This window comes from Syngnathus typhle, linkage group LG13 (assembly GCF_033458585.1).
Source record: "Syngnathus typhle isolate RoL2023-S1 ecotype Sweden linkage group LG13, RoL_Styp_1.0, whole genome shotgun sequence".
NCBI lineage: Eukaryota > Metazoa > Chordata > Actinopteri > Syngnathiformes > Syngnathidae > Syngnathus > Syngnathus typhle.
The window spans coordinates 12189140-12214418 of NC_083750.1; the positions used below are offsets into that span (position 1 = coordinate 12189140).

The 25279-nt window shown below is 45.6% G+C and overlaps 3 protein-coding genes and 1 long non-coding RNA gene across 7 annotated transcripts; 3 read left to right on the forward strand and 1 right to left on the reverse strand.

Annotated features, from left to right (window-relative positions):
* Positions 1 to 176: 176 nt before the first annotated feature.
* Positions 177 to 25185, reverse strand: trim110 (tripartite motif containing 110). 4 transcript variants are annotated; one of them, XM_061295365.1, is made up of 11 exons: positions 24850 to 25180; positions 24573 to 24614; positions 24399 to 24479; positions 22028 to 22170; positions 1963 to 2477; positions 1797 to 1892; positions 1492 to 1725; positions 1373 to 1395; positions 1053 to 1198; positions 708 to 979; positions 177 to 637 (listed from the first exon to the last, which is right to left on the reverse strand). In XM_061295365.1, exons 5-11 carry the CDS (start codon positions 2452 to 2454, stop codon positions 368 to 370), a joined length of 1533 nt encoding a protein of 510 aa, XP_061151349.1. In that variant the 5' UTR covers positions 2455 to 2477; positions 22028 to 22170; positions 24399 to 24479; positions 24573 to 24614; positions 24850 to 25180; the 3' UTR covers positions 177 to 367. The 4 variants fall into 4 exon arrangements, with proteins under 4 accessions (XP_061151349.1, XP_061151350.1, XP_061151348.1 ...); XM_061295366.1 differs by lacking the exon at positions 24573 to 24614 and having other exon boundaries at positions 24399 to 24476; positions 24850 to 25185; XM_061295364.1 differs by having other exon boundaries at positions 24573 to 25178.
* sall2 (spalt-like transcription factor 2) lies at positions 4235 to 11049 on the forward strand. Its single transcript, XM_061295361.1, has 3 exons — positions 4235 to 4389; positions 6472 to 10004; positions 10135 to 11049. Exons 2-3 carry the CDS (start codon positions 6699 to 6701, stop codon positions 10414 to 10416), a joined length of 3588 nt encoding a protein of 1195 aa, XP_061151345.1. The 5' UTR covers positions 4235 to 4389; positions 6472 to 6698; the 3' UTR covers positions 10417 to 11049.
* mmp14b (matrix metallopeptidase 14b (membrane-inserted)) lies at positions 11607 to 21949 on the forward strand. Its single transcript, XM_061295363.1, has 10 exons — positions 11607 to 11964; positions 17816 to 17964; positions 18043 to 18165; positions 18359 to 18666; positions 19332 to 19493; positions 19591 to 19748; positions 19819 to 19957; positions 20043 to 20193; positions 20262 to 20377; positions 20531 to 21949. Exons 1-10 carry the CDS (start codon positions 11863 to 11865, stop codon positions 21019 to 21021), a joined length of 1899 nt encoding a protein of 632 aa, XP_061151347.1. The 5' UTR covers positions 11607 to 11862; the 3' UTR covers positions 21022 to 21949.
* Positions 22959 to 24944, forward strand: LOC133165587 (uncharacterized). The gene is made up of 2 exons (XR_009717626.1): positions 22959 to 23253; positions 24009 to 24944. It is a non-coding gene; the product is annotated as an uncharacterized LOC133165587 (long non-coding RNA).
* Positions 25186 to 25279: the final 94 nt, after the last annotated feature.

Sequence of the window (25279 nt, forward strand, 5' to 3'; positions counted from 1 at the left end):
AAATATGCTCTCATCAAGGTTCAATAATGCTTTTTTTAATTTTAATTTAATTTATTATCATGCAGTCATTAACATCTGTTTAAACATTTACACCAGGAATTGCTAAATATAAATGAAATGAGTATTTTATTATTTATTTATTATATTTTTATTATTTATTTTTTATTTCTCTATTGTATTTCACTTAGTTAAACACATTTCAATGTTTGCTTATATATAATATGACAGAGAATGCAAATGTCCAGGTTCTACAAGCCACTTCTGACAAACAAGCTGATAAGTTGAGGCTCCAGCACGTTTCACTCCAGCTTACCATAAGAGTTCAACTATTGCCTACACTGTCAAACTCTACCTTCCCTTGGTCACGTCATACTTTCACAATTGAAATATAGCTGTTGAGCTCTGATTTATAAAGTCCAAAGCCCAAGGACACTGGTTCAGTGAAGGTGGTCCAGAAAGTGTGGACATGCGTTAGGTTATTGGCCGCTCCAACTTCAGAGAAGGTGATGGTGCCGGCACTCCAGTCCACGGCGACAGCAACACGGTTGCCCGTCATTTTGTACGCGAGACGTGTTTTCTTGCGGTCGTGCCAAGCAGCCAGTTTCCCGTCATGTTGTTGGGTCAAACTCCATGAAAACTGGAGGAAAAAAAAGATTCGAATTAGAATCTATCGGATGGATTCATTTTTGCAGTGATGACACACATACCGCGTTGTTCCCAAAAGAATTTCCCTCTTTCCCTTTCCGTCCAATACTCCTATAGCAGACGGCGATATCCCAGAATCCTTGGGCTTCTAGTTCCCAGTAGTGAGTCCCGGCCGAGAAATTCTGAAGCGTGAGGACCTGCGGCCAGTGGTCGAAACGTTCGGAGTGAGCCGCGTAGGGCAGACGTGTCTTAACCCTTGTGACCAATCGCAGGTCATCAGAGATGCTCAGAAGAGGATGACATGTATTGGTATCCAGAGTCAGAGGACTGGTCACTATGGTCAGAAGATATCTCCAGTCAAAGTTATAAAGACCTTTGATTTAGTATATACGTAAGCATTTACTTACGGAGCTCCCTCTTGAGTTCGCTGAGGCAGCGGAGGGTGGCGGTGATAAACTCTCGATACTTGCCCTCTATGTCCTCCAAAATGTGCTTCCTGTCCAAACTAACAGGTTCTGGTGTGAAAAGGGGACTGCTAAGATCAGCTAGTAACCTACAAAGCAAAAAAAAATGGATGAGCAGAAGATGAGCTACTTCAATATTCGCTGAATGTTAGATCCGATTTTGTTGTTGTTTGGATCTAATTTAGTATAGACGTGACCATTGTTGTGATTGGTGCACTGCTAGTACATACAAAAAAAAAAAGAATCGGCTACCATTGACTTACTTTGTGTCATCAGACTGAAAAGCCTGCGGAAAGTCAAATCAACACAGTCATTAGTTCTGTGGCCAAACTACATTTCCATACATTTACTAGAAGCGAGATCCAATCGTGGCCTAGCTTACCCAGATGAGTAGGAAGGGGTCACTTTCAGCTAGCAGCGAGGTCAAGTAGTGTTGGATGCTCATCGTCTGGCTCACGTCCTCCTTCACTTTAGTACGGTCTTCATGCACGCGCTCAACGATTCGCCGTCTGTCCTTCTCCGTGAGCTCCTTTAGACCCGCAACCAGTTTCTCCACTTGGACCTGCAGTTCTGAGCCCAGGTGCTCCACTTGTGTATTTTCCTCCATCAGACAGTCCTAGTTGAGAAGATGTGGATTACACCTTCATAAGATCATTTGATTTGAGCAAATGTGTCATCCAAACTCACTGCAACGGTAGAATCGATGTCGGCGTACTCTTTGAGGATTTCCTCTCCATTCTTGACTTTCTCCTCGGACTTTCCTAGCAGCGTCTGGAGAATCACCTGAGAAAGCACCATTTTGAGCAACATGAGTTCCGAAGCTAACGGTGAAAAAAAACGCCCGACAACGAACCTTCAGATCCTCTTCCACCTGTCTTAGACCTTTGACGTTGTGCTGAACGTGGGTTCCCTCCAGTAGACAGTCACAGCAGACATAGATCTTCTCATCAGCGCAATAGTAGCGTAGAACCTCCGTGTGTACGGGGCACTTTCTCTGAGAAAGGTCGCCGAGCGGGTTCACCAACAAATGGGTGCTAAACGCAGGTCTTTCCAGGTGGTGCCTAAGGTGTTCCGCACACAGCGACACTTCGCACCGTAGACACGTTTTGACCGCCATGTGTACCAGACCTTCATCCACTTCCGGGGAGCAGCAGTCGCACAGCACTTGACTCTGCTCCTCCACGCACTGAGGGCAGGTAAAATGACCTTTGCCCTCACCGTGATCAGTCCAGGCCTCACGGATGCAGGCAGGACAGAAGCTGTGGCCGCAGGGAAGTGGGAGGGACTGGCTGAAGTGATCTCTGCAAACGGAGCAGGTCAACTCTTCTGTCGTGGAGCCCATCATGAGGCGATCTTTACCGACTTGTACTAACAACACAGTGAGACAATCATTTTAATATTAGGAAATAAAAGAGGACTAAGTTATTCTTGTCACAGGTGGAAAACATATTTGTACCAGTCTTGGGTGAGAAACAGAAGTAGTAATTCCACTCCTCTACGTAATACGGGCTGTGACGATCGAAAACTTTTAGAATTGATTACTCGATCGATTATCGCGACGATTAATCGAATAACCAGTTCATTTGCAGTAAATAGTATTCAAAAAAATTCCCCAATAGTGTTTGTCAAATCATTATTTTCGTTTAGCTGGTATTATTTAGTTAAAACAAATAAGAGTTAAGCAATATCACATAAGAAAGACTCCTTGAGATCGGTTATTGATCAAATGATCATATTGGAGAGGCTGAAATCAACAGATTTAGTTCAAAACGGTAACAGTACAGTTTCGGAAGAAATGGAATCATTGGCACACGTTCCATAAAACAAGGTTGAAACACGGACACGTCTTAAGTGGAAGGATCAGGAGATCATCCTTGACAGCTTGCTGACCTGTTTACTGTCATCTGTTGCACACCCAACTCCAATCTCAATATATTTACATATGAAATGAATAGTAGCGTGTTACATGGGGAAATATTTTGAGAAAATATTACATAGGAAAAGGTTGCTACCTGAAAGTGTCGAGGTATTTGCAGCCAGTGGCCATCGATGAGGTAGAGGTGCTAACTATGCTGACCCGTGGTTAATCCCTAAGGATTCAACTAGTGTAGCTCCTTTAGTGTCTGCACAGGCTTCAGTGCAGTCACGTGATAGTGAGATGGGAGGGGGCAATACTGTCTGCTCACAAAATGTAAGATTTTATGCAATAAGGCACTGAATAGTTGGAAATGTGCATTCAAAAATTTAGAGATATCAAATTAAGATTGCCTCTAAAAATTAGAATAAATGTCTTTTAGATTCATCCCTAATTGAGTCTGCCCTTCACCAAAAGTTAGCTCATATCAAGATAAGCATAGAAAATTAAAAATAAAATAAAAATAGCTGAATAGTTTGAAATGTCAAGCAATGGTCAGTGTGTATTTTGCGGAGGCCAGACTTTCCTGTATGTCACACATTCCTACCACGAGGACTGCAATAAAGAACAGGAAACTAATCAACATTAAAAATGCAAAAATAATCTTGTGATATTTGCCAAAACGGCCGCACCCATACAAAATATGGACTCGTTTTACAGTACTGTCAATGCTTGTTTTTGAGCGCCATCTAGCGGCTTTGTAGGTGTAAGACACCTTCTTTTACTTGCTGATTTTAAACAGCACACTTGATTTACTTCTATGTATCTAAACAATAATATATACGAATAAAGATGTTCTAAATAGAAATACTTTATTGCACTTCCTATTTATACCGTATTATACTTTCAAGTCAGCCTACATTTACGTAATAATGATTTGGAATTTGAATCTTTTATTACTGACAGGCCTGAGCCAGCCATTGAAGTGTGCGTGTTTTGTGAGAGACGCACTTGGAGAGCTAATAAGGAGGTAATCGTAGTCACTTGCCTAGACGATCGCCTAGCTGTGAGGGTCATTAATTAGAACAGACGGACAGACAGACAGACGGACGGACGGACGACAGGCCCTGAGACGTTCAAAGACAAACAAAAAAACAAGCCTCCACCTCTGTCGATCCGCACCGTCATGCCCACCCGGATGTCACTCGCCAATAGTTGTTTATTTGTCAGTAAATAAAGAAAAGAGATGAACAAGGGAGCTAAATCATTGAGGGTGAAAATGCAGCTATCCTACTGCGCATCCCTGGTGGCGACTAGGGAAATAGTGCGTCAGTGTCCCGTCTGAGAGGAGGCGTCGATCATACAAGCTCCGGAGCCTCTCCTCCTTTTTAGTATTCCGCCACCAAAATCATCCTTTCAAACATGGTAAGTTATTTTTCTATTACGCTCATGAAGCTGTGTCACCTATGGTGGCCTATAGGGGGGTTAGGGGGGGGGGGCTGCACATCCGGGACATTTTTTTTTCTCCGCTCATATTATTTTATGAATCATAACTTGTTATGATGTGGGGGCGCGCGCGGCGTGCAACAGGTGCTCGTACAGTAGCGGGGGCGCGCATTTCGCTGCCATACATATTTGTGTGCGTGTTTACAACCGACATGGCACGCCTGCCTGCCTGCCTGCCTGCCCGCCGCGTCGTCGTAGGGTTGGCGAGATGGCACCACCGGATCTTGCTGACATAATGGACCGAGTCATTTATTCTTTTTATTTTTTACAAATTGCGCAAACGTTTATGTCATGCTTAAATCATTTTTATGTAGCTCAGAACGATCCTATTGCCTGGCTCGATGAGATGAGTCCAAGGAATTTGGCTCGGTTAGAATACAAAGACCACATCAGGTTTCCGATGAATAAAACGCCATTTTTATTTGTTTCACTCGTCATGCGTCTTTTCTTTCTTTCTCCAAGCAGTGCACCTCTCTCCACGTGTTAAACATGTCGGCGAAAAGGGGAGCATTGTGTGTTGGAGGAGGCGATGCTCATTCAGCTGTGCTCTCTCAACGCCATTGTTGTAAATTCCAGCTCGTCTCAAGCGCCTTGTTTACCGCCTTGGAGAATGATAGCATTGAATCGTGACAATCGACGCACTTTGCCGTGACCTTATGTTACAATTGCACGCCATGCACGAGTATTTGATTTGCACCCTTCGGAGCAAGCAGCACAGGAATTCCAGACTCGGCTTTAAGTACATCGATTTTAAAAACACAATTTGATTTGTTTGCTGTCTGGATCATCCACGATTAGAATTCACTACAGAGGGTGATGAATCTCAGCTCACCATTTGAATGCCAAGTAGTAAATGAACAAGTAAGCTGTGTGTGTGTGTGTGTGTGTGTGTGTGTGTGTGTGTGTGTGTGTGTGTGTGTGTGTGTGTGTGTGTGTGTGTGTGTGTAGGGGGGGCGAGGGGGGTCATGCTGCATTAAAGTACTCTGTGTGAAAAAATACTCTGGTAAATGTAGAAGATTCGATTACTGTACTTAAAAAGAAAAAAGTATAGAAACTGCACTTGGGTACAAAGGTGGAAAAAAATATACCAGTTTGATCAACAACCCAGTAAAATGACCCAACTTCCTGGGTTAGTCCTATTTTTAACACAGCATTTTTAAACGAAACGCAATGTTATGATAATTGTTTGTGGAATATAAATTAAACAGAAAAAATCACAGGCGTCGCAGTTTTCTGAAGCGGAGTCGTGATTGGTTGCGACCTGAGACTTGGTTATTTTCAGTCGACAGCAAGGGTCAAAATGGCCGCCCCTGAGATGGCTCAAAATTTGCTACTATTAAAATGCAATTAATCAACAATTCCACATAACATACAGAAATACTGACAACAAAAATGGTGGGGTCTCAAGTCAGTTGATTTTGCATTTCAAACCATTTTCTGGCTAAAAGAGGGAAAAGGGCGTGCTGCAGTTGTCGTGGATAGTTTATGTTGTCGTCTTGCCGCAGCGATTAGTTGCTTTGACGGCCTGTAAAAGTCAAGCGGCAAAAAACACAGGCCACACAATAGCCTCAATGAAATCGATATTTGCCATTATTACTGAATGTGGGCTAATATTGTAAGTTCAGGAGTAACCCACATTTGATTGTGCCCCTCATTCCTTCTCGCAAAGTGCTTTTTCCATATACAGTCGACGTAAGACTGTTTACGTGGCCATGAGTCTTCACATCTGTCTCTTGATCCTTTTTGGCCAAAATAAGATTCCTGTTGGTCTGTGAGTCATCTGCCTGCCAGGATGTTTGTTCTTTTCTTTGCATGCCACCTCCTTTTCTTGGCCTTTCTGCTCGTCCTTAAATTATATCTTGACTGTGACTGCGGTCGTAGCGCAACAAAACATTGGGCAAAAAAATAATGCGTAACACAGACCAAGATATGACTCCTTTGAACCCTGTGGAGGTAAAGCTTTTAATGACATTCAAACCTTTTTTTTTTTACTTTTCCCAGGTGTCTCTTTAGCAGTGAGGTCATATCCCGATTCCCCCTCGTTCTCGTCGTGGTTTCTTTCCTCAAAGTATCCAGCTGCCCGCTCACCTCCCACAGACTCTCTATGTGAAAAGGATCCAAAATATTCCCTCTCCTCAAAGCAAGCCGCTCAAATCCCAGCAAGCCCCACCTCACCCGTCCGTCCGTCTTCTGCTAGTGGCCTCCTAGACTCTATCAGGGGAGCCCCCATGGCCTCTCCCAAACTGGGCCTATCAGCCACCACAACCTCCTCATCTTCATCATCTTCTGCATCCATGTGTCCTCCGCACCCAGGAAGCCCCAGCCGAGTACCCGAGGGTCCCCCGAGCCCCGTGACTCCGACAACGAGTCCAGGCGTGGCGTCGGCCTCAGCCGCTCCCACTCGGGCCCAGTTGAGTCTGGCTCTTATTTTAGAAGAGCTCCGGGTGCTCCAGCAAAGGCAGATTAACCAGATGCAAATAACAGAGGAGATCTGCAGACAGGTACTTCGTCTGGGTGGGGCAACTTATTCTCTGGACACGCCTTCTCAGCATCTTCTTCCGCCCCTACCTCAACTCTGTCTGGAAGACAAACGGGCCAGCAGCCCCACGAGTCAAACTCCTGCCACTGAGCCTTCCACAAGTGTGGCTCCTCTCCTGGCCTGTTTTTCAACCTTACTTCCCTCCCAAGTGGCCAGCAAACCTTCCAAATCAAACAACGCCTTGTCTCAAATCCTGCAAACGTGCAAGCCGCAAATGGAAGCCGCAGGTGCCGACGCGGGGCTAAATAGTTACCTGAGAGTCAAAACGCAATCTTCCGACCATTCCGCATCTTCAAGCGCTGCCATGACTTCCTCCGCCTATCCGCTGGCTTTATCCTTGGCTCTACCGAGCCATTATTTCAACGAGAAAGCTCCAAATGACATCTCCGTGAGCGAGCACTGCGGCAAGAGCTACCTAAACGCGGCCCTCTCGTCGGTATCCCCAAACGCACAATCTGCTTTGCAATCGCTCTCTGGAGTGGCCAACCTTTCATCTACCTCTTCCTCCGGCAGTACCAGCCGTCTCCAGCACGCTTGCCGCTTTTGCGGCAAGGTTTTTAGCGGGGACTCGGCCCTGCAGATACATCTGCGATCGCATACCGGCGAGCGGCCCTACCAGTGTCCCGTGTGCCTGAGTCGCTTCACCACCAGAGGCAACCTCAAAGTGCATTTCTTACGCCACCGTGAGCAAAACCCAGAGCTCTCCCTTTCCCTCCTTCCACCATCTTTGTTCGGCGTGGCTATGCGGCCCACTGCGTCCACAGATACGAGTCCGACCAGTAGCAACAATAGTGCTTTGAAGATGTCGGACAAGAAGCTAAAAAGCAGGCCTGAGGACGACGTTTATGGAAATGACATGGAGGTCAGTGGTAGCAATAGTGGGTTCCCTCTAGGGGCCTCTGGGGGGTCCACCCCTTGCACGTTACCCTTGGCTCCGAGTGTGGATCTGGCTTTGATTTCACATTCCTTGCTTCAGCTTAATAGGGCAGCAGCTGTAGCAGCTGCAGTCTCAATTGCCTCTGGCTCATCTTACTCGTCCCCCTCCACCTCCTCAGCCGCCTCGTCTTCTTCGCTAGCCACCTCCTTACTTTCAAATGCGACCTTATCGTCGCCGTCTACCATCGCGGGATTGCTGAAGGCTTCCAAGCACTCCGATGAAAACACCCCCCCTCAAGCTCCCATGCTTTCTCCTGCCGCTTACTCCCAGCTAGCCCACCTGCCTAAGCTTCTCTTCCCATCAGGTTCCTCCAGCTCTACCTCAAGCGTGCCACACTCAACACTGCACCCGGCTTTAGGCTTGCTCTGCAACCCCTCCAATCCAGGTTCCCACCCAGGAGCTTCTTCCAGCTTTTCAAACATGACTTTCCCTTTCTCTCCATTTCACAAAGCCGTAAGCACTGCCGCGTCCTCTCTAGCCATCTCGACACCTACATCTGAAACGTCCAAGTTGCAGAGGCTGGTGGAGAAGCTGGAAAAGACAGCCTCTCAGTCCACTTCCCCATGGACTTCTTCCGCTATCTCTACCTCCGCCATGGAGGCGCAATCAAGCGATAGCAGCACTTCTACCACATATATCATGGCGGCTCCACCCTCCTCTACCCCGGTGGTCTCCGCGTCCGTTTCAAACTTCACCCGACAGATGGTCGCTGCCCTCGGCATGGGCGTCAATAATGCAAGTGCCGTTGCAGGGGGCTTGCTACCAGCACTGAGCATCGCAGGTGCAGCCAACAACCTGGCAAGCAATCAATGCGGCGTGTGTCTTCGGGTTCTGAGCTGCCCCAGAGCGCTGCGCTTGCACCAAGCCACGCACCTCGGAGAGCGCCCCTTCCCATGCAAGTTGTGCGGAAGATCCTTCTCAACCAAAGGCAGCCTCCGCTCACATCTGGCAACCCACCACGCTCGCCCCCCCAACGCTCGCGTCCACAATTCGTGCCCGCTTTGCCAACGTAAATTCACCAATGCTCTGGTACTCCAACACCATATTCGGATGCACCTTGGAGGTCAACTGCCCCCAGTAGGCACGGATGATTCTGCCTGTGAGATGACAGCCCAATCGAATGAGTCCAACCTGGGCGAACAAAGCAATGCCAAGAGTAAAACACCTCAACCCGGTAACCTGACAAGCCTATCCCCAAGTCCACAATTTCCAAACGTCGAAACGGACTCGTGTCCTACTTCCGATGCTCAATACGCTGCAACGGCCACCAAATCTGGCTTTTGTAGCGCAGACCTCAACCCCCCCAGTGACCTTAGCCCCGACCCCTTCATGAATAGCGCAACCCGAACTCCACCAGAACCCACCGACGAGCCCCCTTTCCTTTGTGCGAGCGGCCCCCCGCCACTCACCCAGCAAACGGATGAATTTCCCCGTATCGACAAAGACGACAGAAGTGAGCAACCCTCCGGGGATCTGCTCTCCAAATCATCTTCACCCCTTTCCCAAACCACTGACGTTATGGCCGTGGACTGTGATGAAACGGTCACGGTCACTATCCCCCGCCCCGGATCAAATCCGCAGGAACAGCAAAGCACACCTCCAACCTTTGCTTATAACTGTCCACAGAATCAAGATGTTACTACAGCTGTAGGCATTCCCGCCCCCGATCCAGGCCTAGTCTCCTGCGGGGTCCAATCACCTGGACCTAGGGAAGACGACGGAGATGAGTTTTGTACTCCGACAACACCAACGCGAGCAGAAGTGCCTGAGGAATACCCCCAGATGATGTCAGCCTCAGAAAGTGCAGAAAGTGATGCACATAGGGCCTCCGCTTTCACAAGGGACCCAGGTCAGAACTTTCATTTTGCCTCATACGACAGAAACAACCAAATAGACGGTGTGAACAAGATGAATGCATCTACTCCAAGTGAAGCACCGGAGCTTTCCGTTCCTCTTAGCCTAGCCCCGACTCTCCCATCTCCAATCGCTCGCCCCGAGAAGAAGACCTACTGCTGTGCCGAATGCGGAAAAGCATATGCTAGTCGCAGCGGACTGAAGGTAAGAAAAGAAATGGAAGGGAACACAATAATACAGAGCATCCAAAAATGCAAAGAAACACTTTTGGTGCTGCATGCTTGCTCTTTTGCTACGTGAAGCTAATGCTATTGTTTGATGTTGTCATGCGCAGGGACATATGAAGCACCATGGTGTAGCAACCAAAGCCACCCGCTCTTTAGCCCGCAGTAGTCGTTCATGCGCTGACCAAGCTCAGTCGTCGACAGGTTCCCTGACCATTCCGGCCTCCACAAGCGCAGCGGGTTTCTGGAACCAGTACCAAGCCTTCCTCAACAACAGCCCTGGGTCCACCGATGATACTACTCCCACCGGCCAGGAAATCAACGAGTCTGCGAAATCCCCTTTGCAGTCCGAGCTGGAAAAGGGAGCGCTCGATGAAGCGGGGGATGAATGAACGCCTGAATCGTGCTTCTTTACCTTCTTGTAGCTTTGTCCTTTCGATAGTCACAGTAATGTTTGTTTGTGAAAGTTGTGAGTCAATGGGTTTGGTCTTATTGCAAAAAAAACAGACATATTGTATATCACACAAATGCAATTATTCAAGTAAATCTGTTGTCAGTAATTGCTGTGACAAGACTGCTGTTGAAGCGTATCAATGTTGTACGTCAGATCTGCTTTGGTTTTCTGTTCGACACTGAAAGGTATAACGTCTACCTCAGGTATGCTTTTCAAATCTGACCTATTACCAAGAGGCTCGAGCAAAAGAGATTTCCTTCAGAAAAAAATTCCCCTTTGCAATAACAAAGCAGACCAACAGTGTCAATGCATTTCTGTGTGCAATATGATCTTGTTTGTCTCCTATGTTTTTAGTAATTACAGTACAATAATGCATTGTGGACTAACCAGAAGCACAGCTGCAGTCTTTGTGAAGCTACTGAGGACATAAACAATATGAATGTTGTTTGGTGCAAAAGTAACCGGTGGCACAAGCTACAACAAATGATAGCAAGTTTATGTTTGTTGTGAACTGTACATTAATTATGTCGGTATTAAAAAAATGGATGGAAAAAAAGAACAATCATATTTTTCCTTAAAGGGTGAAGTCAACGCAAAAATGTTCTTTACATTCCTCACTTTATAATGATTAGTTTAGTAGAATGTGAGCGATAGATGGCGCAATGTCTCCTGTAAGTCACCGTAAGATGCAGCTCAGGATATTCACATTTATGGTCAGTCTAAAAATCAAGGGAACCTAAAGGGGCATGCATGTGGTATAATGCAGATTTGAAATAAATCCCATGTACAAAACTGAAAGAAAGAAAAAAAAACTCCGCGTGGAGATCCGTTTTACTTAATAAGTCCTCCCTTCCAGTATAAAATAATGACAATTAACTTGCACTATTTTTAAATAATGTTCTGTAACTCAGGTAGTGCGATGGCGTATTTAGGGTCACCTAGCAAAAAAGAAAATAATAATAATAAAGACGTCGTTGTTGCGCTCAAGCTCGAGGGCGGGCATTTTCCTGACAGGCTGCAGGGGGGGGCGTTGCAAACTACCACCACGTATACTTGGAGGAGATAGGAAAAGGGGTTGCGGCTAAAAAAAAAAAAAAAAAAAAAAGGGACACAAGTTCAGCATTTCGACCAAAATAACGGACTTTTCCCCCCCTCCTCTAGTCTTCATAAGTAAAACACGAGAAGAATGCATGTTGTTGCGAACTAATTTGAAGTCATTGGAGAAGTTGCAGGCGCTGGTAGCCGTCAGGATTCCGCAAGCTTTCTTTCTTTCTTTTCAATTTGTGTTTCTTTTTGAAGCATGTTTTGACGACGTGCAGACTGCGTGAAATTTCCAGCCAAAACGACTTCTTGCTATTTCTAATACTTTGACTCGAGCAACGAGATGCCACGGTGGAGGTTCAAAGTGCTGCTGCGACTGCCGCTGCTGGCGGCGGTGCTGCTGTTCAACGCGGCGGGGGGGACGGAGAAAAAAGTCAATCCGGAGGTGAGTTTGGACAATTTATGTCACTTTCAGATATGAAAAATAAGTCTTAGACATCCTCTAATAATTAGATTTTTTTTTCTTCTTATCGCACTTGAATGAAATGTGAAAAAACAATTAGAGTCTAGGTAATTGTTTTTCCACATTTCATTCAAATGTAAAGTAAAAAAAAAAAAAAAAACATCTGAAAAATGATGCTGAAGTCCTTATTGAGGTTAATGCCCAAGGAAAAGAAAAAAAAGCATACCTAATTTTTTTATGCTAATGGTGTGACCATAAAGTATGCTCAGTATGATCAAGTTGGCTCGTGTTTTGTGAAAAAAAAAAAGGAAAGAAATATTTTGGGGTTGTTATTGTTGCTGTGTAAAACGTTTAATACTGTCGGAACTACTAAATACTATTTAGTATATGAAATACTAGCCCAAAATGTTTTGCTTTCATTTGTTTACAAATGTTTTTTTCTTCGATTCACTGCAAAGGGTCACAACTATTACACACAAAAAGCAAAAGTTTTAATGCTTGACTATTTCAGCAAAGTCACCCTTATGAAGATAAAAAGATGATGAAATGGGGGGCGGGGGGGGGGTTGTTAAGAATTATTGTGTGTTACAGACCGTAAGCTGCATGAGAGTTTACCAGATAGTTTTTGCGGTCCATGTTAATACAACAAGGACAATAACGTCAGCAAAAGTCACTTGTTGTTGGCATTGTGCAAGATGGGAAGGGCTATGACAGTGCTTCTCAATTATTTTCTGTTACGCCCCCCCCTAGCAAGAAGAAAACTATTCGCGCCCCCCCTCCCCACCGTGACTATCCTAACTTGTCTTGTAAATCGTAAAATGTTGCACTGTCGCAAACGTGACAGAAGTAACAATGAGAGCGCCACTGCCCCCTGCTGTAGTAAACGCGCAATTACACTTTATTCTAGTACTGCCAAAAGAAAAGCCTGTTCCCCAGGGTCACACGCGCCCCCCCAGGAATAGCACCGCGCCCCCCAAGGGGGGCGCGCCCCACTATTTGAGAAGCACTGGGCTATGACCTGGGTTAGCGGAACCAGCCCATGAGGACCATTAGCGCTCGTGAAAAAACGCTGAGGAGTGCTGAGGATGCAAAAGTAAGCAAGCATGAGAACGTAAATGGGCAGAAATCTGAGTTTGTATTGTGGTCAGGGCAGAGTCAGAGACAATTTTTGCGGGCACGGGAGGGGGATTTGAGAACTGTGGCGGCTCCGTTAATATTTAGGGGGATGGGGAAATGTAATTGTTGACATCTGTCTTAAGTTACGCCTCAGCAGTCTAGGAGACAGACGTACTTCAGCGTTTCGGAGAAAGAGTCAGCTGTGGAAAAACACGGCTCACTGATAAGGAGCAGCAGCTTTTCATATTTTTCACTCAATTGTTGTTTTGATCAGCCACTGGTGCCAAATATCTTCAGGATTATTCCAGCTGCCCTAGTGGAAGAAGGTTACATTAGCTCTGCTGACCTACATTCAAACGCCAAAGGAAAGGGACGATTTATGATTCAAAGTAAACACAGGAGCAAACTCAGAAAAGCAGAGATGATTTCACAGTTTAGGGTTTGCATACGTTTGTAATATGTGCAGGACACTTACAAAACTGTATTTATTTTCATGACTTCATGGTTTCTGTGAGGGCCTGAGTGCCGACCAGATGTGGCCCCCAGGCCATCATCTGCGGAGAGGTCTGCAGTAGAGGGTGATGAATGTTTTTTATGTGGAGGTCTCACAAAAAACATTTTTGGGGAAAAAGCCAGTTAAGTCATAAATTTTAATTCAAACCTAAGCCATTGGAAGGCAACATTAACGAGGCTAACCTAAAAACTTCAATTTTTCTCCTTCCATTGAGAGACAAATGGCAAAATCTTCTCTTCATTGAGGAAGTTCATTTTCCGTGGTCAGCAGCTTTGTGTCATTGTAATAAACACTCACGGCGGATGAAGTCATTTCCTTTCGTTTGACTAATTGACTGGAAGAAAGGATGTGGGCATTTCGTTTTTTTCGCTCGGCCAATAAAACACCTTGTCGCGTTCACGAGCTTGCACTGCTACAAGTCGAGATCTGTTCCTATAGACATCCAAGAAATATTGAAAGGAATGGCTGCCTTATGAGATCATTTGAAGTGAAATGGGGGAATATCCGCTGAGGACAGTGAGGGGGCTGTTGCAGAACACAAAAGAAGACATTGTGGCCATGTGACTGAAAGCTAGAAAAGGAATTATTATCTGGATGAACGAGTCATAGTAGCCATGCATCCATAAGCCTCTGTGTGGGACATATAGTTGATTATAAGAAGAAAGACAGGAAAGAAGGAAGGATGTTTTCATTGTGTTATGTTATAGACAAAGACACACCCGGCCGGTCATAAAGGCTGGGTGGCCCGAAGGAGTGATTGATGTTACAGCAAATGAGGTCATACCCAAAGCGGTAACCTCACTCAAAGGAAAAATGGCATTACAAGTGACGTCCACTCTTTTTATGAGACCTTATTGACCTTGGCCAGAGAGAAATTTGCGACCCTCAAATGTGTGTGTGCGCTAGCTTGCAAGTAGCCTATAACAAAGTGTGACAACTGATGGGAGTCATTTTCAGGATAGCAGCGTCCATCTGGATGACGACCATGCATCACTGTAGATCACCCTTTTTTTCCATTGGCTCGGCCTGGATGGAACGAGTGACTCTCTGGTTCTCATGCTAACTCCCTTCCTATGCAAAAGGGACATCCTGCCTCCCTCCCTCCCCTTTGATTGCTGACCATCCCTAGTCTTCCATGTGGGTGGTTGTAACGGTAAATTTCAAAGCGCTGACTATGCATGTTTGAATGGAGGAATTAAAATGAAATAAATCTGTCGACGTTTACGTTAAAAAAGGTTTCCGAGCGGCAGTTTCACATATTCCACTTCAAAAGCCTTTTATTAGTGTTGACAGTCATCGTCTGCGTAGTGACCGTTTCCGCTTTGTACCACCGCTTAAATTACTCAGCTTATTAGCGGTGTAAAAATAGCATCGTTCAAAAGTGATTTATTTTTTATTTTTACGTCACATGCAAAGGCCTTTATAAGGATGGATGGGAGCACTAATGCGCAAACAAGTACTCTGTGTCATACAACAGCAGTCTTTTGAGCGAGTTAAAAAAAAAAAAAAAGACGAGTGTGTGTGTGACAAAGTCTCAAATATCAGTCAAACTGGACCTGGAACAGCGGTTCCCTTGTACAGAGGAACCGGTGAGGTCCAACATGATTTTTTTTTCCCATCGAAAAAGTCCAAATTGAAGTGTTCCCCAACTAAACTGCGGTTGGTCTACGCTGGCTTAAGTTAAAAAGGTCCAAGGTCGAATGGAAAGTTGATTTGTGTGAGCCTCGCACAATTTATTCTGCAGCCATTTTAATTCATTTGAATACACCTTATACTAATCATAACAAATAGCCAGCCTTAGTTGAGTTTTTTTTCGAGATGTACTTTGTTGTCTGTGTTCATTTAACTTTTGGACGTGTAAGGCGGACTTACCGTATTTTCCGGACTATAAGGCGCACCGGACTATAAGGCGCACCTTCAATGAATGGCCCAATTTAAGACTTTGTCCTTATATAAGGCGCACCGGACTATAAGGCGCACCATTAATGCATCATGTCAGATTTTTAATCCAAATCAAATCATTCTCCATTTTATCATTTCTATTTCAACTTCAAGCGCAACAAATTAATTTATAATCACAAAATAATGATCCATAGTCGTTTTGAGTCATGATTCATAGTCTTCAGCGGGCCACTTATGATTGATTTCATGACACAATGCTTGGGGCCAGTTTAGATTTAGGAATTTAGTCCATATATAAGGCGCACCGGACTATAAGGCGCACTGTCGGCTTTTGAGAAAATTTTAGGTTTTTAAGTGCGCCTTATAGTCCGGAAAATACGGTAGTTAAAGCTCGCTGGAAAAACTTAAAACCAAAAGTCACAGTTGGACCATCTGTGGTACAGCTGCATTTCTGTCACAGCCATGTGACAGTTGATCCACTTTTCCTGTTCAGCTCCAAAACAATATTCTTTATAATCTCACCAAAAATTCCTCTTCATCCTAATTTCCTTTGAAATTTAAATTATTATTATAACTTCATGTCAACTGTCAGTTCAATTGTAGTTTAGACTGAAGTCGAATCGAATCATCCATCGATCGGAGGATTCATTATCCACCGTTGGCAATTCCGTTTCAATGCCATAATCCGTCGTCTTTTCCCCCCAATGAGACACTGAGTCTTTATGCGTGTCCACTTGTGGCCCATGTTTGAGTCACAACCAGAAAGGGCTCATTCAAAGGTAAAATAGTGTAAACACTCCAACCTCCATGTCTCCCTGACACACACCAAGAGTACGAAATTAAAGCCACTTCATGCCAAAGTCGGTCAAGTTGGATCAGAATCACTTCTTTCTGTACTAGTGTAGTGTAAACCTACAAGGCCCAAGCCTATATTTAAGAAGGTTAGCTCACCCAGGTGCACAAATGGTTCTTCAGAGGAGAAGCTACGACGACTAGCATGTCGACCCGATGGGCTTTAGCGCAATGATTGATAGATAGGCTTTCTCTGGGTGTGGTCTGAGGCCGCTGGGTTTTCCACGGAGAATGAATGGCTGGGTGGAGTGATGAGGCAAAGACGGACTTTGAGGTTTGGATGCAACGCTGGATGCAGAGCTCCCTGACGTTCAAGCGCCGCTCCAACCATCTGCTGAGGTTTGCCCGAGGCCCCAGTCTCAGCCTGGGACTCTCCCAACCTCCCTCTCTCATTTGGCTGCGGTGGCCTCGCAGTTCTGAGTTCACATCTCGGAATTTTCGGTGTGACCTGCATATGCATGAGAAGTACGTCGTGATTAAATGTGCTCCAGTGTGTAGGGGAACATCTTTTTATATTGACAGGAGAGGTCGAAATATTTTTGGGAGGCTTTTCGATCTCTGGAGAAGTCTACTAAAGGTCCCATATGGGCCGACAAAATGAGGTCAAGGGAATCGTACTGTCAAAATCTCTTCCTCAGTTCAAATACGTTGTCCAAATAAATAGCAAGCAGTGGAATGCGCGGAAACGTAATCGACATCTGGCATGAGATGGATCAGCACTCCTGAAATTCCTGATGGCCACCACGCCCACCTCTGATCTCAGCACACTGCGTTGGAATTAAGAAATGATCAACTCTATATCAAATAAAACAGAATATCACAGTGGGTTTACTTTTGCCTTCACAATGGCCTCAATGTTATTTTTTTTTTTACTTTGGGTCACAGAGGGGAAAAAAGCTGCGTGGGAGATTTGCTGAGCAAAGCCGCTGGAGTCTCTCCAGATGTCAAGCTAGTGCTGCGTGCGGTCAAATGCTTTTTCCAGCAAAAGTAAGGTCAAGTTCAGCATGAGAACTCTGAAGAACTCGATGACCATGGCAGCGCTGACACCAAATTTCAAAGTCTTGTTAATGTTTGACTTTGAAAGGGGGAATTTCCTCAGGCGGGTTTCGTTGAAACTTGAGCTGTGTTTTCAACGCTTTAAAAAGTTCGATTTCGACACTGGCTGACGATTGATGGTGGAGTTAGTCACTGAATGGAGAAATGCCAGAGAGGCTTCAAATGATGCTGCTGCTGCTGTTGGCACCAACACACCAAAACAAACTTCTATTTTCTTTTCACAACAGCTGCACTTAATATTTCAACATGAGGTTCGCGTGATTGGCGGCATCCAAACACATTCGCTTTTATTATCCAGGTCAAAGTTCAAGATGTAAGAGGATTTTTATGTCTGCCTGTTTGGAGTCACTTTCTTCTTAGTGCCATCACGAAATTCTCTTTTTTTTTTTGCAGTCTTGGCTGCAACAATATGGCTACCTTCCCCCAGGGGACATGCGGACCCACGCTCAGCGTTCCCCTCAGTCCGTCTCCTCGGCCATCGCCGCCATGCAGAGGTTCTACGGCCTCACGGTCACCGGCTCTTTTGACACCAACACCATCGAGTGAGAAGCCCGTTTCACTCTTGATCCGATTCCTTTCCATTCCACGCCGATGACAACACTTGCGATGTTTGACAACAGGGCGATGCAACGACCTCGCTGCGGTGTGCCGGACAAGTTTGGTGCCGAGTTGAAGACCAGCTTGAGGAGAAAGCGTTACGCCATCCAAGGCCTGAAGTGGACTAAGAACCAAATCACATTTTCGTAAGTGATTCGACAGCCTGTTGTTTCTAGGCGCAATTTGCAGGGGCTTACTGTACCTCGTCTCCTTGGCAACACAACTATCGACAACCATAATATCCTAAAAGAACGATTCGCTATTACAATAATAAAACAGCGCCTACAATAGCAGTATCATTTTGCAACTTTTTAAAAACCGATATTTGACCGTCCTCAGAATACAGAACTACACGCCAAAGGTGGGCGAGTACGAGACCCACGAGGCCATCAGGAGAGCCTTCAAGGTGTGGGAGAGCGTCACCCCGCTGCGATTCACCGAGATTCCCTACCATTACATCCGGGACAAGGTGGAGGAGTTTGCCGATATCATGTTATTCTTCGCGGAGGGTTTCCACGGCGACAGTAGCCCTTTTGACGGCGAGGGAGGCTTCCTGGCACACGCTTACTTCCCCAGTGCCGGCATTGGGGGGGACACCCATTTTGATGCAGCTGAGCCTTGGACTATTGGAAACCGGGATCTGACGGGTAAGGGACCGCCTATGTCATTCACAAGCCAACACTAAGTCCAAGGAAACGGGTTGAGGTGCTGTGCGGGTGCTACAAGCGCCGACATGTCCTACTTTGTATCGCTGTGAGGGAGTTATGGATGCTGAAGAGATGGGGAAGTGTTTATTCGTGACTTGCCTTGAGTCACTCTTCACATGACGTGCAAGTGTTAGCACATCTTGTACTGTTTGTCGTTTACAGTTGATGCGCTTGTGAGTCACCTCCAAGTCGCCCACAAAATTTGGCAAGGCCATGAATTGCGTCTCATTTTTGCTTTGGAGATTGGAAAATTGCATTCAACGACATCAATGAAACGCTTTGTGACAATTGGATAACTGCTCGTTACTCCAAACTACCGTAATTTTCGGACTATAAATCGCACCGGAGTATAAGTCGCACCAGCCATAAAATAACCCCAAAAAAGTGAAAAAAAACAACATATATATGTATATAAGTCGCTCCTGAGTATAAGTCGCCCCCCCACCCAAACTATGAAAAAAACGGCGACTTATAGTCCGAAAATTACGGTAGTTCAAATGGCTTTCCATATTGTCAAACTAGTATTGGCCCTTTTCCTCTGAACGCTGGCTACTTAGCATGCTCGAGAGGGTCATATTTACGACATGATGTTTTGCTGCCTCCAGGCAATGATCTATTCCTGGTTGCCGTGCACGAGTTGGGCCATGCTCTCGGTATGGAGCATTCCAGTGACCCCTCGGCCATTATGGCTCCCTTTTACCAATGGATGGACACTGAGAACTTCCAACTTCCCGAAGATGACCTCAGAGGCATACAACAGCTTTACGGTGGGTCGTCCGTTTGGAACGTCTGGCTTTGCTGAAGTTTTCCCAAGCAGGCAGGAGAGGACTAGAACTCTATTTCGCCCCCAATTTTCTCTTTCAGGTTCGGGATCAGGCCCTCAGCCCCCATTTGTGACACCTCGAATCCCAACTGACACAACTCCCAGTTACACGCCGGACAAACCTCATTTCGGCCCAAATATTTGCGACGGACACTTTGACACCATCGCCATCCTCAGAGGAGAAATGTTTGTGTTCAAGGTAAACCCAATCGATCTCGTTTGGACACCTTTGGGGGCTGTTTTGACGTCAAATGACGTTTTGTTTTCAGGATAAGTGGTTCTGGCGAGTGCGAAACAACCAAGTGATGGATGGCTACCCCATGCCTATTGGTCACTTCTGGAGGGGTCTTCCTACTCTCATCAACGCTGCTTTCGAAAGAGAGGATGGGACATTTGCTTTCTTCAAAGGTTCCTATTTGAGCAAAAATATCCAGTGGTTGGTTGAAAATAATAGAAATAATCGTTATGATTTGCCTCTCCCCTCTCCGATCAGGTGACAGATACTGGGTGTTTAGTGAATCCGTTCTCGATACTGGCTACCCCAAGAAGCTAAGAGAAATGGGGACCGGGCTCCCGAAAGACCGGATAGACGCCGCACTTTATTACACTCCCACCGGACAGACCTACTTCTTCAGAGGAGACAAGTCAGTCGGAAACTTTTTCTCTACTTTGGAATTGCAACAGGCTGACATGGCGGCTTTCCTTTGCGTAGGTATTACCGTTTTAACGAAGCGTCGCGGAGTGTCGACGATGGCTATCCAAGGCCCATCAACGTCTGGCAAGGAGTGCCCGACAATATCAAGTCAGCCTTCATGAGCAAAGATCAAGGTAAGTGGTGTTCCTGCAGCTCAGCTCATACCCTTGAAAACTGCAATATCGGCAAACGAGGATGTGCGGTGGAACCTCAAAGGTCGAACAGAACTGGAAATGAACGGACGATAATAACGCGCCGAAAAAATGACGTGTACCTTTCCTCCTCAGCGTACACCTACTTTTATAAAGCCAACAAGTATTGGAAGTTCAACAATCAGATGATGCGCGTGGAGCCCGGCTACCCAAAATCAGCTCTGCGGGATTGGATGGGTTGTCCCAACGAAGACCCCAAGACGGACGGAGGAAGAGGCGGCCACGACAAAGACAAGGAACAGGACCACAACGACGACGACAAGGACAGAAGCCGAGACAGGGAGACGGACAAGGAGAAGGAGAGGGAGAGAGAGAGGGAGAGAGAGAGGGAGGAAACCGAGACAAAGGTGGATCGCGAAGAGGACGTGGAGGATACGGAAGTGATCATTATCGAGGTGGACGAGGAAGGAAGGGCGGGAAGCGGAGTGGGGGCGGCAGCCGTGGTCATTCCTTTGTTCCTGCTGGTGTGTGTGATGGCAACGCTGGCGGCTTTAGTGTTTCTCCGTCGCTATGGCACTCCTCGCCGACTCCTCTACTGCCAACGTTCCTTACTGGACAAGGTGTAGTTGGAACGGGAGAGGAGGATCCAAAGAAAGAGAAACAAATGGAAGGTGATGTTGGACAAAATAAGATCAAATGTGAAGAAGAGCAGCGCGCTTCATTGTTGAAACCACTGCGAGGTTCTTTTTTTTGCTCCGTCACGCACGCACGCACGCAACCACTCGGGCCTTCCATTTGGTTCTCTGTCCTTGCGGGGACTGACGCCAGCTCGCTCACGGCTGTTTGTTTGTTTTAGCCTTTTTCAATGTCTACTTGTCAAGTTGACGTCATCGGTCAGCGTTTGTGGCCTCTAAGCAAATTGTGTGCTTGACCCCCCCCCCCCAGCAATATACTGTACAACACACACACGGTTCCTTTTGCACACACACACACACTCATTCAAAAAGCCCATTTTCTTTCAACCCCAAAGTCATTGTGTTTTTTAAGCTTCCAGTCAAACAGAACCGAGCCAGTGTGAACCATAAAAGGGAACGAAACCATCAGCATGAAACTTTTCCCTTTTTCTATCAATGCTGATGTCGTCATTATTATTATGACTATTACTATTATTGTTGTTGTCTGTGTAATGAATGCGTTTTTGTACATTGTCATTAAAAAGTCCTGCTGGACAGTGACATACCGTTTTGAAAGTGGCCTTAATTTTATATGTGGGAATAGTGAAGTGGGGACGCGGGTGATTATTTGTTCATGAAACTTGATTGTTTTTATTTGATCTTCAAATGAAATAAATCCAAAATCTGGAAAAAATGGCTTCCATTTTTTATTGTTTACCATTTTAGAGTATGGTGCTAATTTCACTCGTCACGGGTTTAAGAGGACTCGCACAGCAATGATGATGATACTAGTGATGATGATAATAATTTCGCAATGAGATTGTGTCTGTGTTCTTTACATTTTGGACATTTCCTGCAAAATAAAGACCTATCAAAAGTATTCATGTGGTGTGACTTTCACTTGGCACTACTGCTTTGTAATATAACAGAATGCAAGATTTAAAATCAATGATCTTACCTTATTTAGCCCTACTTCTGGTCTTCACTGTCCTCCTGGACCTCCAGCTTTCTTGCTCCCCAGCCACTCCACTCTCCATTAACGTGGCTTGGAAAATGTCAGGCCCGGGAATTGGGTTGGAAAATGAGGAATGAGTCCAAATCCTAAGTAGGAACAGGGATAAAAAGGATCAACCCGTTGCATAGCACAAAAATATATCTTAGTTGGATGGTTGGAGCGGCATTTTTGTCTTTTTTTTTTTTTTAGCAATTGTTGAAGTTGGTAAGCATTTGATTAAGTAAATGGGGTCATGCGTGCATATTGAATAGGCACTCATCATTTGCATGTGTTATTAGACCAACCCTACAGTGGGGACTGTCTTGCATTAGGAGATAATAAAAGTTAGAAAAATAAAAGTTAAAAAAACAAAACAATCGCAGGCGTCACCCGAGTTCAAAATGACCTAAACTGTCACATAACCTATGACGTGTTATGGCAACTTTAATGCAATAATAATCATCACTTATTTTTTTAATAAAAAAAAAAAAAAGGCGTCCCGTTGTCTCTGGTTTGCTGAATTGTTTTGAAGAATCAGGCCTCGAAGTCACGAGGCTGTTTGCAGGATGGAGGAGGAGTGTGTGTGTTGGAGGGGGGATTTAAATCACATTTGGAGACCAGCACGATGCAGAATTCCATGAGCTACATCTGGAAATGCAACTGCAGGATCACATGCACGGCAGGACATGTCATTAATAGGTCAAAGCAGACAACTGTATCTTGCTTCTATAGATTGTGTCCTGGTACACAAAGAAGAACTCCGAGTGCTTCTCAAAAGTGCTTTCTGTCTTTCCCTGCTGATTCTGCAAAGCGAAGGCAAGAATCAGCACGACTCTGCATAGTTTCCTTCCCCCCCCCCTCCTTTGTGTAACTGGAGACGTTTTTCTCTTTCGACAAAACCAGCCACGTTTCCAACCAGCATAAAAACAAACAAAAAAAGATGTTGCAAGATTACACGTTGAGTGGAAAGTCACAAGGTGGCCTCGTGTCGAATGTCACAAGCCTCATTAAGAAGTGATTTAAGACTTTTTCTCATTGCGGGACACTTCCTGTTTCAGTTGAATGCATTTGGCCTGCTGGCTGATGAGTGGAAATTTCCGATTGGAGGAGGTTCTGCTCTGGTCCATTGTGCCTCATAAAATGGCCGACGGCTATAGAAAAGAGGACTGGCAGGACAAAGCTCAGCCTGGGTAACTTCCCTATTAAAATGAGAATGACTGTTGACCTCTGCCTGGCAACAAGGATGTCGGTCGGGTGAGGTAGTTCATAAGAATCCTGGCGAGTGGCCTACACATGGATTTCATTTGCATCTATTAAGGCTCTGCCACATCCTGCTCCGTGCAGCGGGACCGCAAACAGGGAACACGAGGGTTTGCTATCATTGTTCTTTCCATTTTTTTTTTTTATTGTTCAGTCAAACGCATATAATATGCATCCTGCTATATTGGCATCCCAGCTGAGTTTTGGGAAAAAGGTCAATTATACTCTGGATTGGTGTAAATAGATGATTTATTTCATGGTTTACCATAGTCCAATCGACTTTCTCAGCACTTTCATTCACCATCGGCCTCTCCCACATGACTCTTAAGTGTCAAAATGAGGTTTTGTGCCGGGCGGGCGGGCGGGCGTGGTGCACCATTGTGTGGGTGGAAGAAAAATGCAGGTGCAAGGAAGTTGAAGCATCAACATTTATGCCCCTCAAGCCCGGCAGGAAAACACCGCTGACATAAAATGCTGATTCCAGCTCTCCTTCCTGGTTGTGTGCTAAGGCCACCTGGGCCTCATGCTGACCTAGTTGTCATATCCACAAGGAAACCCCCCCCTCCCGATGGGAACTTGTCAGGATACTGGACTCATTTGATGCCTGAGCCCTTTCCTCTGCCCGCTGATCGTGAGGTATCTATCGTTCAACCTAAACATGTGTTTTTTTTCTTTCTCTCTCCAGAGCTCTTCTTTTACTGCTGCATCTGGTTTCCATAAGCGCAAAGATGTCATCACAAAGACGGGAGGGGGGGTCCATGTGAGGCCGAAATCAGAGCGAGCGGCAAGATTGCTTTGATCGGGTCTCCATCTCAGGTTTCCTTCCAGCTTTGCTTTGCAATCTATAGAAGGTGCGGCCACGTGACAACAGAGGAACATATTGAATCCAGACAAAAGTCAACCAGACGTGCCGAGATCAGAGAGGTGGTCTATGAAAGAGGAGCTTAGTATGTCTGCGTGTTGAGTGCCGGACACAAATGCGGTTTCACTGTGGAGGGGAAGCATGCGTGGGATGCTGGTGGGTGAGGACTGCTTACAGGGCAAAAGAATATTGCTTTTACAGGGTACTTCTTACCAGGAGCGGTCTTGCTCAGCTGACTGGTTGGTACCGTTGACCCCAGCTGCGGACAAGACGCAGGTGGTCCTCCAGCTGCTACTATGGATTCGGAGAAGAAGAAAAACAGTAGACTTAATATGCAGGGGACACTAGCAACCCACAAATAATAATAAATGAAATGGGATTACTTACAAGGGTAAAGTTTGCAATGCCATATGAGCTCCACGTGAAGCTCTGGAGAAGACAAGACCCGGAAACAAAATACGCCATCAACAATAGCTTAACGCCCTCTAGTGGCCGGAGGAAACCTCTGCAGTAGATACAGCAGCTCTATTTTCTTCGTTAAGCGCCCAAATCGACTGCCTTTAACTTCAAACTTTTCTTTTGTCCCCCATCATGAGGGTTTGTGTATAAAAGCTTGCTTTCTCTAGGAAATCTCCGTCTCGATCCCGTTTTGTCTCCTACTTACTTTCTTTCCTATTTGCTTCGACATCTGAAGTGTCCCAGTTGTTTGTCTGCCAGATAAGATGGCAAAGGATTCACCGGTCCAGACGCGTGGACTTGCATCAGGGTACAAAAATGTCCTGCTCAGCGACCAATGGGCTGTAATTACACAGGAGCTCGAGGAGCTGTGGTCTGCCGGATGAACGTCAAGAACGAGAAATTGAGCAAAGACGTAAGAAAGGGGAAAGGGGGCAAAGTCGTCATTTACACACAACGAAACAGTAGGGAGATGAAATGGAAGGATTTAAAAGAATACCATCTTTGACGAGGCAGTAAACTGCAGATTTGTTCACCATCACTCACACGAGATTGTGTCAATTGAGCATGTGGTTACCGCCATCTTGTGGACAATTGTTGTAAAGGCATTGGGCAACTATTAGTATTTGAATTCAAGG

What these genes read in the sequence shown, in the direction of transcription:
- trim110 (XM_061295366.1), bottom strand. Translation starts at nt 2,454, where the DNA reads ATGATGGGCTCCACGACAGAAGAGTTGACCTGCTCCGTTTGCAGAGAT. An exon ending in AGGTGGAAGAGGATCTGAAG is followed by an intron (nt 1,893 to 1,962) that starts GTTCGTTGTCGG and finishes GTGCTTTCTCAG; the next exon opens with GTGATTCTCCAGACGCTGCT. An exon ending in ACATCGATTCTACCGTTGCA is followed by an intron (nt 1,726 to 1,796) that starts GTGAGTTTGGAT and finishes CTTCTCAACTAG; the next exon opens with GACTGTCTGATGGAGGAAAA.
- mmp14b (XM_061295363.1), top strand. Translation starts at nt 11,863, where the DNA reads ATGCCACGGTGGAGGTTCAAAGTGCTGCTGCGACTGCCGCTGCTGGCG. An exon ending in AGGCATACAACAGCTTTACG is followed by an intron (nt 19,494 to 19,590) that starts GTGGGTCGTCCG and finishes TTTCTCTTTCAG; the next exon opens with GTTCGGGATCAGGCCCTCAG. An exon ending in GAGAAATGTTTGTGTTCAAG is followed by an intron (nt 19,749 to 19,818) that starts GTAAACCCAATC and finishes TTTTGTTTTCAG; the next exon opens with GATAAGTGGTTCTGGCGAGT.
- sall2 (XM_061295361.1), top strand. Translation starts at nt 6,699, where the DNA reads ATGGCCTCTCCCAAACTGGGCCTATCAGCCACCACAACCTCCTCATCT. An exon ending in CTAGTCGCAGCGGACTGAAG is followed by an intron (nt 10,005 to 10,134) that starts GTAAGAAAAGAA and finishes TGTCATGCGCAG; the next exon opens with GGACATATGAAGCACCATGG.